Source organism: Melanerpes formicivorus, unplaced genomic scaffold (genome assembly GCF_026170545.1).
Source record: "Melanerpes formicivorus ecotype bairdi unplaced genomic scaffold, bMelFor1.0.p_v2 SCAF_81, whole genome shotgun sequence".
NCBI classification, from domain to species: Eukaryota; Metazoa; Chordata; class Aves; order Piciformes; family Picidae; genus Melanerpes; species Melanerpes formicivorus.
In genome coordinates this window covers 1,785,949-1,802,981 of record NW_027142433.1, presented here as the reverse complement: position 1 = coordinate 1,802,981, position 17,033 = coordinate 1,785,949, and the positions used below count along the sequence as shown (strand labels likewise).

Below are 17,033 nucleotides of genomic sequence, written 5' to 3'. Positions count from 1 at the left end.
AGTGTGACCAGAGCAGTAAACAGCTTTGGATGGGGAGCAGTGACCCCGCTGGTAAAACATCCCCTGGGCTTTGCACTGCTGAATCGAGCTCTAGCCTTTGTTCCCTGGCATGGACCCCCCTGGTATGGCAGCTTTAACCCTTCTCAGCTGCCACTGGGAAGGGAGGAGGAAGGGAGAAAGAAAGGCCCATCTAATGCTCAGGCAGTGGAGCTCACTAGATCTGCAGCAGTGAAAGGTTTAGCCTCGCAGCCTGTCCCTTGGCATCCTCTGGTAATTGTCTAGGCAGAAGACAGCTCAATCACAGCTAAAAGTTGGGGAGGTTTTGCAGCTGTGGGAAACAATTCACTGCACAGCCGGGTTGCTAAGGTGCAGAAGGCATGGGGAGTGCTTTTGTTGTACGCTCTACATGCAGACATCTTCGCCTCTGACGCAGCAACCCTCTGCCTGCCTCCCTTTATGCTTCCTCCTCCTCCTCTTCTGTACCTTAGGGCACATTAGGGTGAAGCAGCCGGCCCACGAGTGAAAGTTCCCCAAGTGGGGTGTGTGCTAAGCACTGACTAATGCGGTCGTGGGCCCCCGGGGGTCAGTCTGAGCTGTCTCACCATCACAGCTCCTCTCTCAGTAGGGGACTTCCCAGTGAGCTTCCCACAGAGGGTGTAAGCAGCTTGTGATGAAGAACAGGAAGGAGCACAGATTTGTGTCTTTAAATCAACAGCAGCTAAATTCATGTTGCACCACATCAGGTCAAAGCTTGGAGTCACAATGCTTAGAGCTGGTTACCATCAAGGGAGAAACTGTTCCCTGTGCTCAGTCCATGGTGCCTCTGGAGAAGAGGAGGCTCAGGGGAGACCTCACTGCTCTCTCCAACTCCCTGAAGGGAGGTTGTAGCCAGGTGGGGGTTGGTCTCTTCTCCCAGGCAGCCAGCACCAGAACAAGAGGACACAGTCTCAAGCTGTGCCAGGGGAGGTTTAGGCTGGAGGTGAGGAAGAAGTTCGTCCCAGCAAGAGAGATTGGCCCTTGGGATGTGCTGCCCAGGGAGGTGGTGGAGTCCCCAGCCCTGGAGGTGTTTAAGAAGAGCCTGGCTGAGGCACTTGGTGCCATGGTTGAGTTGATCAGATGGTGTTGGGTGAGAGGTTGCACTTGATGATCTCTGAGGTCTTTTCCAACCTGGTTAATTCTATTCCATTCCATGTCTCACCAGGGCTGCCTTTGCTCACCTCTATGGGTGCAGCACCCAGCTCTTGGCTGCTGTGCTTCAGGCAGAGGGCTGAGGAGCAGCTGGCAGCACACAGAGAGGGCAAACCCAGCTGCTTCAAACCTCCAGGCGTGTTTCAGGGACAGATGCGATGGCAGCGCTGGGCTCTGGCTCTGGGGGAGCTCCCAGAGGAGCTGCAGGGACGCAGCACAGGGTCAGCATTGCCTGCAAAAGACCAGAGAGTGTGTCCCTGCCTGGGTGCTCTGCAGCCCTGGGGGTTTTGTCACCCATGTGTCACCAGCTTGCACTCAGATTCCTGCAGCAGTAGGGCCAAAGAGCTCTCAGGACACAGAGAGGTCCTTTCCCACCCATTGCAGAGGAAAAGGAGCCTGGCAGAAAGCTGTGCTCTGGGAGGGGGGGAGCTGTGTAGTCATGGAGCTATTAACCTTTTGAGGAGGCAGAAGCAGTGCTGGCATGGAGGACAGCAGCCCATTTGAGGAGGTGGTGATAGAATTGATGCTGGCTGATGTGATTTAATGGGAAAATAGACCTTTTCTAATGTGCCTAATCGTGCTCTTGTGAGGGAGCTGGGGTGCTGAAATAGATTCATAAATGAATGTGACTTGCTATCAGTATTTGACTTGAAATGTCATAAAATCCACACCAAATGGGCTACAAGTGGCTAACTGAGGCATTTCAAAGTGATTTTTAGTGTTGGGAAAGCTTTCAGGGAGCAGGCAGCTGCTGGCTGGGTTTGCAGCCCAGTGCTGTCCAAAACTTTCTTAAGTGCCTAAGGGGAAGTGTTTAAGAGGCTTTTAATCAGGATGGATTTTGAGACAGAGATTTGGGGACACTGGAAAACAAATGTATTGAATTACAGAATCATCACAGAGTCACAGCAACATTCAGGTTGGGACAGAGCCTCAGCACCACCAGCTCCAGCCCAGAGCCCTGCTCTACCAGGGTCACCCCTAAACCACAGCCCCAAGCACCACAGCCAAACCACCTTCAAACACCTCCAGCCTTGGGCACTCCACCACCTCCCTGGGCAGCACATTCCAGTCCCTGACCACTCTTGCCAGCACAAAATTCTTCCTCCTGTCCACTCTGAGCCTCCCCAGTGGCAGCTTGAGGCCATTCCCTCTGTTCTGTCACTAATGACCTGTGAGGAGAGACCAGCAGCAGCCTCTCCACAAGGTCCTTTCAGGGAGCTGCAGACAGCAGTGAGGTCTCCCTCAGCCTCCTCTGTTCCACACTAACCATCCCCAGCTCCTTCAGTCTCTCCTCAGCAGATTTCTCCTCCAGGCCCTTCCCAGCTTCCTTGCCCTGCTCTGCCCTGGCTCCAGCACCTCCACATCTCTCTGGGATTGAGCTGCCCAAACTGGACTCAGCACTCCAGGTGTGGGCTGAGCAGAGCTGAGTGCCAGGGGACAATCCCCTCCCTGCTCCTGCTGGAAGCTGTTTCTGTTGTCTGATGCCCACAGGTAAGAAGAGCAGCCAGACAAAAGCCACTCCTCTTTATTTCTTTAGCAAACCCAGGCCAGGAGAAAGACAAAGTCCTTCTGGGTTGAGCAAAATTCTTCCTTTGGTACAAGAGAACACATTTTCTTCTGAGTGCTGGCAGGACAAGTGGGCAGCCCAAAACCTGAGAGCTGAAGCAAACCAAAGCTTAACCAAGAGCCCACCCCACCCACTCCCAAAGTGATTGGGAATTCTCCAAGGACTCAGAAATGGCAGACATCCCCTGGAGCTGTAGGCGTGTGTGGGGTGTGTGTGAGCAGCAATGAGCTGAGAGCACGGGAGAGCTGTGTGCCTGGGAGGTTGGGTTGCATGAATTGAGTGAGGCTGGGGGTCAGGACCATGCTGAGTGAGTGTGGTGACCTTTACAGAGCATCACTTCGAGGAGCTCACAGGAAACTCCAGCAACAAACCAAAGCTGCTTTGGCTTCAGGAGTTCATCTTTGCCTCATCCAAGAGAAGAAGAAAGGTGACTGGGTCAGCCTGGGGATGCATCCCCTTGAGAAGGTTTCCATGTGAGTTAACTGAGCTAATCAAGTGGCAGAGGAGTGAGTCAGCCCCCTGTCAGGGCTGGTTTGGGAAGAGAGGCTCCGTCCCCCAAGGCTGCCTTTGGGGCTGCTGCCGTGGCTGCCGTCGTGGCTGCCGTCACGCTTGAAGCCGGGCAGCGCGGTGCAGAGACATGGGAAAGAATGACTTCCTCGGGCCAGGCTGTGGGACAGCGTTCCTGGAAATCCCAGGGCTGGCTGGGGGACTCTGGGGGGACAAGGGTGGCCTCTCCATGTGTCTTTTTGAGAGGTCAGGCCGCAGTCAGTGGCCTGGGACGGGAAGCGCGGCTGCATGGGGTGTCAGGCGCAGGCACGTGCTGAGCTGATTCATCCAGACTCAGACCCAAACGGTCCTCCCAGGGCCCTCTGCTCCCAGCTCATTAGCTGTAACCCACTCAAAGCACACATGGATGTGGAGAACATGCAGCCCTTGTTACTGGAAGGAAATCTTACCCACCAGTGGGTGTACTGGAGAGGACAGCAAGGGTGGGCGGTTGCACTGGAAGGGATTTTGTGCTTGGGGCTGCAGTATAGGAGAAAGAAATCAGGGACTCCAGGACCCCTCCCCACATCAGGGCTCAGTGCCAGGGCTGCTCATGTGGGCAGCAGTGTTGCCAGGACAGCTGCTCAACAGGGCTTCTGCAGCCTCAGGGACCAGCATCACCCTGGGCAGTGCTTCTTAAGGGTGTGGGAGCTGCCTCAGTTCCTCACCAATGCTCTCTGCAGAGCAGGTCAGGGGCCAGAGGTATTGGCATGGGGATGCCCATGAGAAAGCTGGGGAGTGCTCTGCCCACTGGGTGCCCTGTGCACCCAGGTGATTTGCAAGCCCAGTCCCAGGGTGTCTGGCTTGCTTTGTGAGATGTGAAGAGGAGAAAGAGTCGGCCCCTGCCAACCTCTTTAAGGCAGCCCAGGGAAGGCAGCAGTACCAGGAGAGGCTCTGGCCTGGCAGCATCTCCTCCCAGCTCCCACGTCATGCCCCTCCATCCCCAGTGACACGAAGCAGCCATCTTCCTCCTGCATCCCCTGGCACACTGCTCTGAGCTGGGAAGGCAGAGCCCCAGCTGCTGGAAGGGCAACAGCTTGTAGTGGCTCAGCTCTGGGCAGTGACCACCACAGCAGCATCCTTGTGCTCTCTGCCTACTCCCACAGCCTGCTGCTGGGCTGCAGCCGAGCCAGGGGACACATCCCACACGGGCTGGGTGAGCACGCCTGCCTGACGGCGCTCCCGAGCTGCCATGGTGGGAGGGAAAGCTCCATTCCAGAGCTGCCTGGGGAGGCAGGGCTGAGGATGCAGCAGGGATGAGTGGGTGGGGGGTGAGAGATGCCACAGTGGCAACCACAGACGTTTGCTGTCATGCTGTCTTCAGTGAGCCCCTGGGTGCCTCCGAAGCACCACACAGCCCAGAGATGTGTCTGCCACGGAGCCCCCCCTGCCCGCCCTCATTGCTGCCTCCTCTGTGGTGCAGGTGAAGCAAGCCTGAGGGGACATGAGAGGCATAAGAAGTGGCAGGAGCTGCTGCCTCCTTACCTGGCGAGGAGGAGGAGGAGATTTCGGTGCTGAGCACAGCGCAGTCTGTGCCCTGGCAGAAGAGACGAAGGGTAAGAGATGTAAGGCTGCAGAGATGGAAGGCTGCAGTTTTGACTGGGGACCTGCTGGAGCAGCTAAAAGGATACTAAACTGCAACAGCTGGGAAGCACAGCTTAGAGGAGCAGCAGCACACACAGCCCCCAGCCTCCTCGTATGGGGGGGGCAGACTGAAGCAGCCTGTGCTAATGAACTGGAAAATGGAAAATTTCAGCTGCAGCAGCTCTAGGAGGCTGCGTGCCCAGGCCAGGGAGGATGGTCTGATTTGCACAGCCCTCCAGGCTTGCTGCTGCAATGGCAGTGCTAGACATGTCTTCTTCCAGCCTGCTCACACAGAAGCTGGGAAATGCAGGTGGTGCCTTCATGCTAACACCACCAGCACGTGAGTGCCACTAGAGCCCCACAGCGACGGTGCTTGCAGTCCGTGGAGAGGGTGACCTTCCTAAAGCTGGTCACACACCACCTGGCAGAGAAACTGCAGGACTTCTGTGCTCTGCACAGTGCTCCTCAGCCTTTGGGACCTTCCTGGGCCACAAGGTCAGGCTCTGGCTGCCAGGGTTAGAGCTTGCAGACACCTTGACTGTGCTGGCCAGCTCAGCTCTTGAGTCACTTAATGACCGTGCTGCAGGAACAGTGACAACATCACATGGGTTTGAAGTAACTAAATATTTACCCATTAATTAATTAGTGAAGTTTGGGGTGGCTTGGTTGGTTTCCCCCCCCCCCCCCCCCCCCCCATTGGCCTTTTGGCTTTGTCATATTCCTCAACAGAATCACAGAATTGTTAGGGCTGGAAGAGACCTCAAGGCTCAGCCAGCTCCAACCCCCTGCCATGGGCAGGGACACCTCACACCACAGCAGGTTGCTCACAGCCACCTCCAGCCTGGCTGCAAACACCTCCAGGCAGGAGGCTTCCACCACCTCCCTGGGCAACCTGTGCCAGTCTCTCACCACCCTCCTGGGGAACAGCTTCTTCCTCACATCCAACCCATTCATACAGAAGCATTTTAAAGTTCACTTAGAGCATTTCCTTTCAGCACAGTTCACGATCTGAGGGGATGCAGCATGGCAAAAGGCAGGTAAGCAGGACTGGGATTTGGCTCATCTGTGTTGCTAGTTGTAGACACCAGAGGGAAAAGTTCACTCTGCAGCTTCTGCAGGGCTGTGGGCAAAGCATTTAAAGGCTCCTGGGGAGAGGGAGCACAGCAGTGGGTAGTGTGGGCAGGCAGCCTGCTGCTGAACTGAAGTTTCTTTATTTCACAGCGGGAGCAAGTGTTGAAGTGCAGCAGACCATATGCATGTCCGTCTGCCTGCAGCTCTCCTCTCCTTCATAGCCATGGTACAGGCTGTGCCGAGCCACAGCTCAATAAATATCATCCCATTCCCTCCCTCCAGAGAGGCAACTGCTTCCTGCACCCTCCAAGGGCAGAGGACAAGTGGTGTAGCTGGAGTTACTCTGCTCTCCCCAGTGCAGCCACCACCAAGGAACCCCTCAGATGTTTCCTAGATTTCTCCTCTAACCCAGACTAGCCTCCACACTGCCACAAAGTCCTTTCTGGACAGACAGGCACAATTATGCCCTATTACTTTAATTAATCATCTTCCCTTAGGGACTCAGAGAGTCCGGAGAGCTAATGTCTGTCTTTTGATTAGGAGCAAATGGAGAAGTAAGGCACTGCAGAGGTAGAGGATGAGCAGAGGGCTGGAGCACCTCTCCTGTGAGGACAGACTGAGGGAGTTGGGGTTGTGCAGGCTGGAGAGGAGAAGGCTCCCAGGTGACCTAATTGTGGCCTTCCAGGATCTGCAGGGGGCTCCAAGAAAGCTGGGGAGGGACTTGTGAGGGTGTCAGGGAGGGATAGGACTGGGGGGGATGGAGCAGAACTAGAAATGGGGAGATTGAGATTGGCTGTGAGGAAGAAGTTGTTCCCCAGGAGGGTGGTGAGAGCCTGGCACAGGCTGCCCAGGGAGGTGGTGGAAGCCTCCTGCCTGGAGGTGTTTGCAGCCAGGCTGGATGTGGCTGTGAGCAACCTGCTGTAGTGTGAGGTGTCCCTGGCCATGGCAGGGGGTTGGAGCTGGCTGAGCCTTGAGCTCCCTTCCAACCCTGACAGTTCAATGATTTTATATACATACACACACATACATAAGGCAGCTGTGCTGTCCACCTCCTGTCTTCCTTTTCCTACACAAGCACCTGAGCTGTTCCCAGCTGGGTGCATGCCAGGACACACATTTTCTGTTGCAGTAGCTCTATACCCCTCAGTTTTCCCGGCTGTGTTTGTTTTTCCAGCCTCAGTGAAGACACACACACATCCACGTGCCTGTGGAACTGAACAGGACAGTTTCATCTGCCTGGGTACTTCCCTGGTAAATCTGCATCCTTCTTTCTTTAGCACTCCTCTGTGTTTGGATTGTGGGAAAGTTTTGTGTTCAAAATTCTCGTCCCTTTTTCTCCCCAGGTTGCCTTGAAGAGAAGGGGAAATGAACAGAGGAAACAGCAAAGCTCAGAACAGATACTCTGCCCCTTCTTGCTATTTGTGTCCCTCTGAAAACCTCCTCCAGCTTTTATCTGCGCTGTTCCACCTCTTTTTTTGCAGCAGCAGCAGAGGAAAGCCCCTGAAGCTTTTCCCGTCCTCTTAAAAGAATCCACCTCTGCAGCCGGGCGCCGAGCTTCATTTCTGGTAAGGCTTCTCAGTCCCACTCTCCTTTGCCTTGGTTTATACGTCACCCCCTTTCTCTGGGGTGGGCAAAAAGGGGCCGGGTGCTGCCGCTGTGCTGACTCCTGACTGGGTCACCCAGCGCTGCTGGGCTGGCTGGGCTCGGCTATAAAAGCAGAGCCAAGGCAGCGCAGCCGGCTCAGCGACCACAGCCAATTCTGCAGTCCGCCCGCAGCCTCTGCCGCCTCCTGCCTTCTTGCTTGTCCTGGAATACAAGACCCGACCTCGGGAGCAAAATGTGCAAGGGACTCGCTGCGCTGCCAGCCACTTGCTTAAAAAGGTACAGTTCGCCTCGGAGCGGCTGCCCCTGGGCTGCTTTGTCCGGAGGCAGGCTGCGCGCTGCGCTGCGCTGCGCTGCGCGGCTGGAGCGCCGGCGGCGGACTCAGCGCTGATTTCCTTCTCGAGATTAGACACAAATGATTGCTCCCAGGCTTTTTTTATCTGCCAGGCAGAAGCAGAGTGTCATGGAGGTTTTGTAGGGAGCCTTGGCAGCTCCAAACCCATCCTTCCCATCGGCCAAACAAGCAGCTCCTGGCGTTGCTCTGGTTTGGTATTCCTGTCATCTGCTTTTGCCGCAAGCTTTGCTCTCCTCCTCTCCTCTGCATCTTTCCTCTGCTGAATTCCCCTTTTTTGCTGGGTTTTGGGTCGTTGGCTGTTTTCTCGAGGAGGGGGAAGCAAGGCAGATGAAACGTCAACAAAATTGAGGGTCGTTCCCCAAAATGCGTGACAAATGTCGGGAGCTCAACCCGGCAGGACCCGGCTGGCAGCGGGCAGGGCAGGGAGAGGGAGGCAGGGCAGGGGAGGGGTGCAGGGCAGCCCAGGGCGTCGCGGGTCTGGATGCGGCACCAGCCAGTGGGCATCAGGCTGTGTCCCCCGGGTGTGTGCTGATGGTGAGGGGGCCAGGTCAGGCTGTATGCAGCCTCGGTGCAGAGCTCTGGGGGGACGGCGTGGGGCACAGAACGGTGCCATACCCTTGTGTGGTGCTGATGAAGAGCGACTGAGCTGTACGCCTTTGCCGTGGGTGCAGGATCTGGCTGCACCCCAGTGTGCGTGGTACTGGCCAGGCACCCCTCAGCTGGCAGGGCACAGTCTGTGCACTCCCAAGTCCCACAGCCCAGTGTGAGGAGGTCTCCATGCCTCTAAGAGACCTCCTGAAGGGGGTGTTGGTCCCTTTCAGGTGCTATGGGGCCTGGAGATGCCCAGCAGGGTGGCCCAGGTCCCCAGAATGGCTTCCAAACTCCCTGCTCCTGCAGTCCATGCACAGTTGCATGGTCCTCTGCTTTCTGGCCCCTTGTGCCTTCGGGAGAGCTCCTGAGGCTGCTTCCCAGCGGCTGTGCAATGGGAGAGGCTTAAGAAAAGACAAACTGAGGCTCAGCCTGCTCCTGCCCAGGAGAAGAAAGCTGCCTGCTTGTGGTGGATTTGGAGACAAGTGCTGAAAAAGTAATGACAAAAGATATCCCTCCCCACTTCCCAGTGTGCAGGCGTGGGGGGAAGGCACATCAAAAAATGCAAAGGGGGAGAGAAAAAGAAGTAAACATCTCTTAACCACCTTTGTCCAGGATCCCCAAGAAAATCCCTCTGTCCCAGAGAGCTGCAGGGCTCACCGCAAGCAGCAGTGTCTTGTTTTCCTCTGCTGCCTTCCTGCAGACCTGAGCAGCCTCCTTCGGGGGCAGGCAGCCCGAGCCTGGCAGCACAGAGCACCCCACGCCTGCCCAGGCAGGGCCTGGGTGTTGCCCCTGCTCACACACTCCCTGCTCTAAGGAAAATAGGCTTCCTTTGCTCTCGTTGCAGTGCTGGAGTTGTTAAGGAAACATTTATGATCATAAGCAAGCAGAGAGATAAGATATCGCCAGGAGTGTGACAAAGTGCCATGGCTGTACCAAAGAGCAGTGCTGGGAGGCTGAGCAGCTACAGGGGGCTGAGCCCTGCGGCACAACCTCTTGCTCTTTTCAAGGCTTTGATCTGAGGAGCAGGAGAAGAATTTCCTGCCGAGGCTATTGATGTGCCCTGTGGCAGGCCAGGGCTTGCACCCCTGAGACAGCAGCATTGATTTAGCTGCCCTCTCCTTCTTAAACTGGAAGGAAATCCAGAGATCTGCCGAGACCAATACCAGCTGCTGCATGCCTGGGTGCTGGTCTCAGGCAAGGATTGTCCTGCACACACTGGAAAACAGAACAAAATTAAGCACACCTCCTCGGAGGAGCTTGCAGTCAGTGTGTGCTGAGGCTCCTGGCTCTTGACTTAATCTGACTTCGTGGTCCTGCTCCAAGCCCTTTGCTTCCTTGCCTGGGGTCACTGGCAGCTGCTTGAGGAGGTGGCCTGGCATGGCCCCGCTGTTCCTGTACCTGGGTGGTGAGGTGAGGAGATGGCAAAGGCTGCGGGAAAGTATTGGTAAGGGTGTAAGAACCAAACACTGGTAGCAGGGCACATAGCTGAAGGAAAAGTGACACACTTCCAGCAGGGCAATGCCTTCCCTCACAGCCCTTTACCTGTAAGTAAACAGCAGGCAAGCAGCAGCCTCTCCCCCTTAGCCAGCCCTGCCGCTGGGCTGATGACCTTACCGGCAACAAAACGCTGCTGTTGAGTGTGAAAAACGATTGCTTTGATTCTGCTGTGTTTGTCTGGCGACAGAAATGTGCCTCCTGTGGGGGAAAGTCAGCGCTGGAGTCACCGGCCCTGACCTGCCTTTGTGCCGCTGAGTAGCGCTGAAGGAGCTCATTGTGGCCGAGGAGGCTGCAGGGGGAGTTGTAATCATTGTCTTCATCTCCTGCTTGAATTGTTTCCTGCAGTGCTAAAGACATGAAGCATCGTCTGGGCTTCCTGCTGCAGAAGTCAGACTCCTGTGACTACAGCTCCTCCCAGGGCAAAAAGGAGAAAACATCTTCAAGCCAGAGGTAAGAGCAGGAGCTGGGGCCAGGCTTGCTGCAGCTGGAGCACTGTGTCCAGCTCTGGAGCCTCTGTGCCAGGAAGGATCTGGAGGGGCTGGAAGGTGTCCTGAGAAGGGCCAGGAGGAGGAGCAGAGGGCTGGAGCTGCTCTGCTCTGAGGACAGACTGAGGGAGTTGGGGTTGTGCAGTCTGGAGAGGAGAAGGCTCCCAGGAGACCTCATTGTGGCCTTCCAGGATCTGCAGGGGGCTCCAAGAAAGCTGGGGAGGGACTTGTGAGGGTGTCAGGAAGTGATAGGCCTGGGGGGAATGGAACAAAACTAGATTGAGATTGGCTGTGAGGAAGAAGTTGTTCCCCAGGAGGGTGGTGAGAGCCTGGCACAGGCTGCCCAGGGAGGTGGTGGAAGCCTCCTGCCTGGAGGTGTTTGCAGCCAGGCTGGATGTGGCTGTGAGCAACCTGCTGCGGTGTGAGGTGTCCCTGGCCATGGCAGGGGGTTGGAGCTGGCTGAGCCTTGAGCTCCCTCCCAGCCCTGACAGCTCTGTGATTCTGTGTTCTGGTATGGTAGGGAGAATGAATGCAGGAGGCATTCCCATGTTCCCTGTGTGTTTCTAGCTCCTGTGTTCCTCTCTCATCTGTGTAGCTACTGCTGCCCTGACAGGTTAAAGAGGTCAGCCCTTTGAAGGTCACTGATGTGACCTGTAAGAGTGAGCATAGAATCTGAATCTACCCACTCCTAGTTTTTGCTCCATCCCCCCTGGAGCCTCTGTCCATGCCCCAGGGAAAGATGCAGCCAGTCACAGAATAAACACCAACTCACCAACAGTTTTTGCAGGCAAATTCCTTCCCAGCCTCTGGCTGGTGGTGGGGGCTGCAAGCTGGAAATGCTGTAGCTTAGATCTGGGGTCTCCAAGGCCCTCTCCAAAGCAAGCAGAGTTTACCTTCTTGGTCTCTTCTGTCTGCTCTTAGAACAGTCAGGGGAAGCAGTTTTCTCATGGTGCTGAGCAAAAGTCCAAACTTGTCCTTTCTTTGCTCCCTTTAAATCTTTCCCCTGTCTCCCTCTTTGTCTCCATTTAGGGTTAGCCAAGAGGAAGTCAGAAAATGGGCAGAGTCTTTGGAAAACCTGATCCACCATGAGAGTAAGTAAAGAGAGCCTTCTGCTGCCTGTGGGGCTTGTGTGCTGCAGCAGCCCCTGGGGGGGCCCTGGGGTGCTCTCTGTTAGCAACACACAGTAGCTCCTTTGGCCAAGCAGGCCTCTGGGAGGGGTTTTGAAAGGACCTTTTGGACAGATTAAAAGGATAATCCCAGGGTATCACCAATGGGACTCTGACCTACTGCTGAGCTGTCCCTTTTGTGAAGGCAACTGGTTCAGCCCCTGTGCAGGGGAAGGTGAGGCTGCAGCACACAGTGGGTCAAACAGGGACCAAAACAGCAGAGAAGCTGTTTGCAGAACCTGGGAGGTTTTGTCTTCCCACCAGGCTACACTGATGTCTTTTGTGTTGCTCCCATGGCCTGAGACTCTGTGGCATGTATTGATTGTCTTCTTGGGGCCTCTTGGGAACATGTGAGCTGCTTGTGTTCTCCTGGCTGAGACACTGCAGGTCACAGTGGAGGAGCAGGCAGCTGAAGAGCCACGTGTGGCAATCCCCATGGGGCCTGCCTGAACTCCAGCCTCCCTAACCTGTCCCTGCTGCTAGCCTCAGGGTGCCTGCTGGCTCAGCTCTGGGGAGCAGAACCCATTCTTTGCTAAGTCAGTAGGGTTGACAGGAACCAGCCCTCTTGCCTGATGTGGATTTCCTCTCATCACCCTGTAGGAGGACTGGCTGCCTTCCGAGCTTTCCTCAAATCTGAGTACAGTGAGGAAAACATCGAGTTCTGGGTCAGCTGTGAGGACTACAAGAAAACCAAGTCACCAGCCAAGCTCAGCCCCAAGGCCAGGAAGATCTATGATGAGTTCATTTCAGTGCAGGCAACCAAAGAGGTACGTTCCCAGAGCGTTTCTTGGGCAAAAGCATCTTCCTAAGCTGGGAAGGGGAGGATGTGTTGGTGGTTCCACAGTGCTGGAGGGGTGCTGCTCCTCTGCTGGTCAACAAGGAAATGCACTTGTACTAAACTTAGATGCAGAGAAAGGGATTGCTCAGGGACTCTCTTGGAGAAGCCCCCAGAGGGCTATGATTCCCAGCTGCTCCTGTGCAGTTGTTTGAGCTTCCTGGCTGGCTGCATGGCAGAGAGAGCTGTGTCCATCTGCCCTGGCACTCCCTCTGGCAGCAGAGAATCATGCAATTGTTAGGGTTGGGAGTGACCTCAAGGATCATCTAGACCCATTTCTATTTTTGTTCCATTCCCCCCAGTCCTGTCACTCCCTGACACCCTCACAAGTCCCTCCCCAGCTTTCTTGCAGCCCCCTCCAGACACTGCGAGGTCACAAGAAGGTCTCCTGGGAGCCTTCTTCTCTCCAGACTGCACAACCCCAACCCCCTCAGTCTGTCCTCATAGCAGAGCAGCTCCAGCCCTCTGCTCATCCTTCCAGCACCTCCAGACCCTTCTTGTAATAGAGGATCCAGACCTGGCCCCAGAGCTCCAGCTGTGGTCTCAGCAGAGTGGAGCAGAGGGGCAGAATCCCCTCCCTGGCCCTGCTGGCCACGCTTCTCTTGCTGCAGCCCAGGCTCTGCTTGGCTCTCTGGGTTGCAAGTGCTCACTGCTGGCTCCTGCTGAGCTTCTCCTCCATCCAGAGATGCTTTGGCATCCAGCTGCCCAGGTCCTGCCAAGGCCACGGGGTGTCAGGCAGCCAATTCAGACAAGTGGCCTCTGAGGGCAGCTGAAGCAGGAGACGCTTTAGGTATCCCCTTCCCTACGCCAGCAGCTCCTGGGCCGGATCCTGCTTACGCTGTGCCTCTGCCCCCCGCAGGTGAACCTGGATTCCTGCACACGGGAGAAGACGAGCCACAACGTGCTGGAGCCCACCCTGTCCTGCTTCGACGAGGCCCAGAGGAAGATCTTCACCCTCATGGAGAAGGATTCCTACCGCCGGTTCCTCAAGTCCCCTTACTACCTGGACTTGGTCAGCCCGCCCGGGGCCGGCTGCGCGCCGCAGAGCTGCAAGAGGAGCCACGCTCACACCTTAGACTGCAACTCCAACATCGTCTCTCAGTGTGCCTGAGCCTGCAGCGAGGCAGGAGCGGGCTGGGCTCCCGCCAGAAAGCCACCCCCACGGGGCAGCGCAAGCGCTCCTTGGCATGAAGCAACAGAGCTGTCTCCAGTAGATGTCTAATGTCCCAGTTGTGTTCCATGTCATGCCACAGCCAGCATCCGTAACCCAAGCCAGGCTCAGTTCGTGTAGCAAACCCTCCTCCGACTCCCACCAGCGCAGGAGCCCTGGGGTCTGTCTGACAGGAAGGCTGGGTGCAGTCACTGCGTGCCTGCTGCGTTTCTGGCGAGCCCTGCCGGCCCAGGAGGGGCTGGGAGGGAGCACGAGCTCAGACCCGGCACTGCCCAACGAGGCGGCAGAGCGGCAGCCTTGCAGTGTGACACCCGACGAGGAGCAGGGGAAAGAGGAAGCCAAGGGAAGCGTTGGGGACTGCCACCTCCCCTTTGTAACTGGGAAGAGCTTTGGTGGGAAGGGAAAGGACTTGCTCTGGTCCTTAGCTGTTCACACAGCTCCCAAGCGTCTCAGCCTGCAGCAGCCTTTGCTCACAACTCAGGCTGTGCTGCACCACAGGAATCAGACAGGAAGAGTCCCTACTCTCTCTTGAAGGGGGAGTAAAACTTGTCAAGCAAAGAGCCTCCCTCGGTCACCACAGCCACAAAGGCAGGGAAGATGTCTCCCCTGGCCACTGCTGCCTCCATAGCATCTGATTTATGCTGGCCAAGGATCTTTCCTAGAGCTCTGAGCAGCCTGCCCTAGTGTGCCCTAGGTGTCCCTGCCCATGGCAGGGGGGCTGGAACTGGCTGATCCTTGAGGTCCCTTCCAGCCCTGAGAGTTCTGAGGCTCTGCAGAGAGGAGCTTTATTATTTCCTATAGTAGTAATTGTGTCCTTCATGCTCCCAGGTTCAACACTGTGGCTGAGTGGACCAGAAGCATGTTCCTGCCTCCCAGACTGGCAGGTGCATATCACCAGCTCTGGGAGTGCCATCTGAGTTCAGGTTTGCCTGCCCTGGCTTGTGTGGTGCACTTTGTGAGGGCATAGGACAGCAACAGCTGGGGAGGGAAGGCCCTTGCCAGCAAGTGCTTGAAAATGTCTTCTTTTCCTCCTGGTGTAATTGGAGTTTGCAGGTCAGCAGCAGCACAGCTCAGCTGTGTCCTGAAGATGGCAGGAGGAAGGTGTCACTCTGCTGCTCCCGGGCTTTGCCAGAGGGCAGCTTGCTTCTTAATCAATCCCTGCAGTTAGGCACAGCCTTTGCTGGGGGCTCTGGGACTGGCACTGACCTGCAGCTGGAGGCACAGGGCATAGGTGCAGGGCGTTGCTGTCTTGCTCTGCAGCACTGGGTACGGCCAGGCGGCCCTGGGTGCCGCTCTCCCCAGCCCTGGGTCTCTCCTTGGTTGGATATCGCTGCCCTGACGTCCGTCCTCGCTCTGCATCCCAGCCCAGCCAGCAGCTCCCACACCGGGGTTCGGACACGGCAGGAGGAGGCTGTGGTTCTGCAGCAGGCACAGCCAGGCCCACAGAGCAACATCTCTTTGACATTTGCTTTCTTTGGTATTTATCCAGCAGCACTGACACACACCACCCTGCATGTTCAGCTAAGAGCCACGTGGAGAGGCTTGCTAAAGCTCTGAACGTAGCCAAGCATGTGGCTATGCTTTTGTTTTCCCCCCTCCCCACCCTGCTCCAGGCAACTCCTGATAACTGATGGCAAAAACCAACTGTGCTGAGATTTAACTGATGGTGATGAATGCATTCTGAATAAACACATTTACATTAGTCCCCTCTGAAATGCCATTGTGTGCTGAGCCAAAGAGTAGGCAATGGGGATGCAAATCACTGGCCAAGGTTACTCTAAGGGGAAAACAAGAGGTAATTTAGCAAAGGGATTCACTCAGGTGTTTGGAACTCTGGAAGGACATGGCTGACCAGGAGCCAGGAGTGTGCTCTGCTGGCCAAGGAGGCCAATGCCATCCTGGGGTGGATGAGAAGGGCTGTGGTCAGTAGGTCAAGAGAGGTTCTCCTCCTTCTCTACTCTGCCCTGGTGAGGCCACACCTGGAATATTGTGTCCAGTTCTGGGCCCCTCAGGTCAAGAAGGACCTCAGGGAACTGCTTGAGAGAGTCCACAGCAATGCTGAAGGGAGTGGAAGATCTTCCTGATGAGGAGAGCCTGAGGCAGCTGAGGCTCTGTAGCCTGGAGAGGAGGAGCCTGAGAGGTGACCTCATTGCTGGTGCTAAAGCTGTGCAGGATGAGTGCCCAGAGGCTGGGGCCAGGCTCTGCTGGGGGATGCCCAATGCCAGCACAAGGGGCAGTGGTGGAAGCTGAGGCAGAGGAAGCTCCATGGAAACAGGAGGAAGGATTATTTCCCTGTGAGGGTGGCAGAGCCTGGAGCAGGCTGCCCAGGGGGGTTGTGGAGTCTCCCTCTGGGGAGGTTCTCAAGCCCTGCCTGGCTGTGTTCCTGTGTGAGCTGCTCTGGGTGCTCCTGCTCTGGCAGGGGGTTGGGCTGGATGATCTCTGGAGGTCCCTTCCAGCCCCTGACACTCTGTGATTCGGTGAAAACAGCCTCTATATCCTTCAGCTACCTTCAGCACCATGACCCTGGGCATTTGGAGGGCTGTGTTAGGACTGACAGTGAGCTCACCACAGGGATTACTCATCCTTGCTGGGGTGAGCATGGGACCCCCTTCACAGCCTTGGAGGAGGGAAAGTCAGGGAACACCTCCTCACCCACCCAGCACCCAAAGGGGAACAGGCTTCAGCTCAGAGCTCAACCTGTCCCTGGGACCAAACCCTGGAGTGCAGAGCTGCTGCCCACAGCAGCATGGGTGGGGAGGAGCTGGGCTGGCTCCTGCTCAGCCTCTCTGTCTGCAGGCACCACAGCTACTGCTGCAGTCTGAGCCAGCTCTAGGCAGCGGGGCAGGGTGCCCCTGCCCTGCTGGTGCTGGGGAGTTCCCTCTGGAGCAGCCTCCTGGGATGATATTTTTGTTCTGTTTTCCGTTTCCTGAGAAACCAGCAGGTCTGGCTGGGGTCAGCAGGGCTGGGGCCAGCAGGAGCAGGGAGGGGATTGTCCCCTGGCACTCAGCTCTGGGGAGCCACACCTGGAGTGCTGTGTCCAGTCTGGGCAGCTCAATCCAAGAGAGATGTGGAGGTGCTGGAGCCAGGGCAGAGCAGGGCAAGGAAGCTGGGAAGGGCCTGGAGGAGAAATCTGATGAGGAGAGACTGAAGGAGCTGGGGATGGTTAGTGTGGAACAGAGGAGGCTGAGGGAGACCTCACTGCTGTCTGCAGCTCCCTGAAAGGACCTTGTGGAGAGGCTGCTGCTGGTCTCTCCTCACAGGTCATTAGTGACAGAACAGAGGGAATGGCCTCAAGCTGCCACTGGGGAGGTTCAGAGTGGACAGGAGGAAGAATTTTCTGCTGGCAAGAGTGGTCAGGGACTGGAATGTGCTGCC

At 56.4% G+C, this 17,033-nt stretch overlaps 1 protein-coding gene across 3 annotated transcripts; it reads left to right on the top strand.

Moving 5' to 3' along the window:
- Positions 1-3,084: 3,084 nt before the first annotated feature.
- On the top strand, positions 3,085-15,360 carry RGS4 (regulator of G protein signaling 4). 3 transcript variants are annotated; one of them, XM_068164500.1, is made up of 8 exons: positions 3,085-3,228; positions 4,725-4,857; positions 7,131-7,207; positions 7,300-7,521; positions 10,347-10,451; positions 11,516-11,577; positions 12,253-12,419; positions 13,347-15,360. In XM_068164500.1, exons 5-8 carry the CDS (start codon positions 10,357-10,359, stop codon positions 13,596-13,598), a joined length of 576 nt encoding a protein of 191 aa, XP_068020601.1. In that variant the 5' UTR covers positions 3,085-3,228; positions 4,725-4,857; positions 7,131-7,207; positions 7,300-7,521; positions 10,347-10,356; the 3' UTR covers positions 13,599-15,360. The 3 variants fall into 3 exon arrangements, with proteins under 3 accessions (XP_068020601.1, XP_068020603.1, XP_068020604.1); XM_068164502.1 differs by lacking the exons at positions 3,085-3,228; positions 4,725-4,857; positions 7,131-7,207; positions 7,300-7,521 and adding an exon at positions 7,690-7,837; XM_068164503.1 differs by lacking the exons at positions 3,085-3,228; positions 4,725-4,857; positions 7,131-7,207; positions 7,300-7,521; positions 12,253-12,419 and adding an exon at positions 7,713-7,837.
- Positions 15,361-17,033: the final 1,673 nt, after the last annotated feature.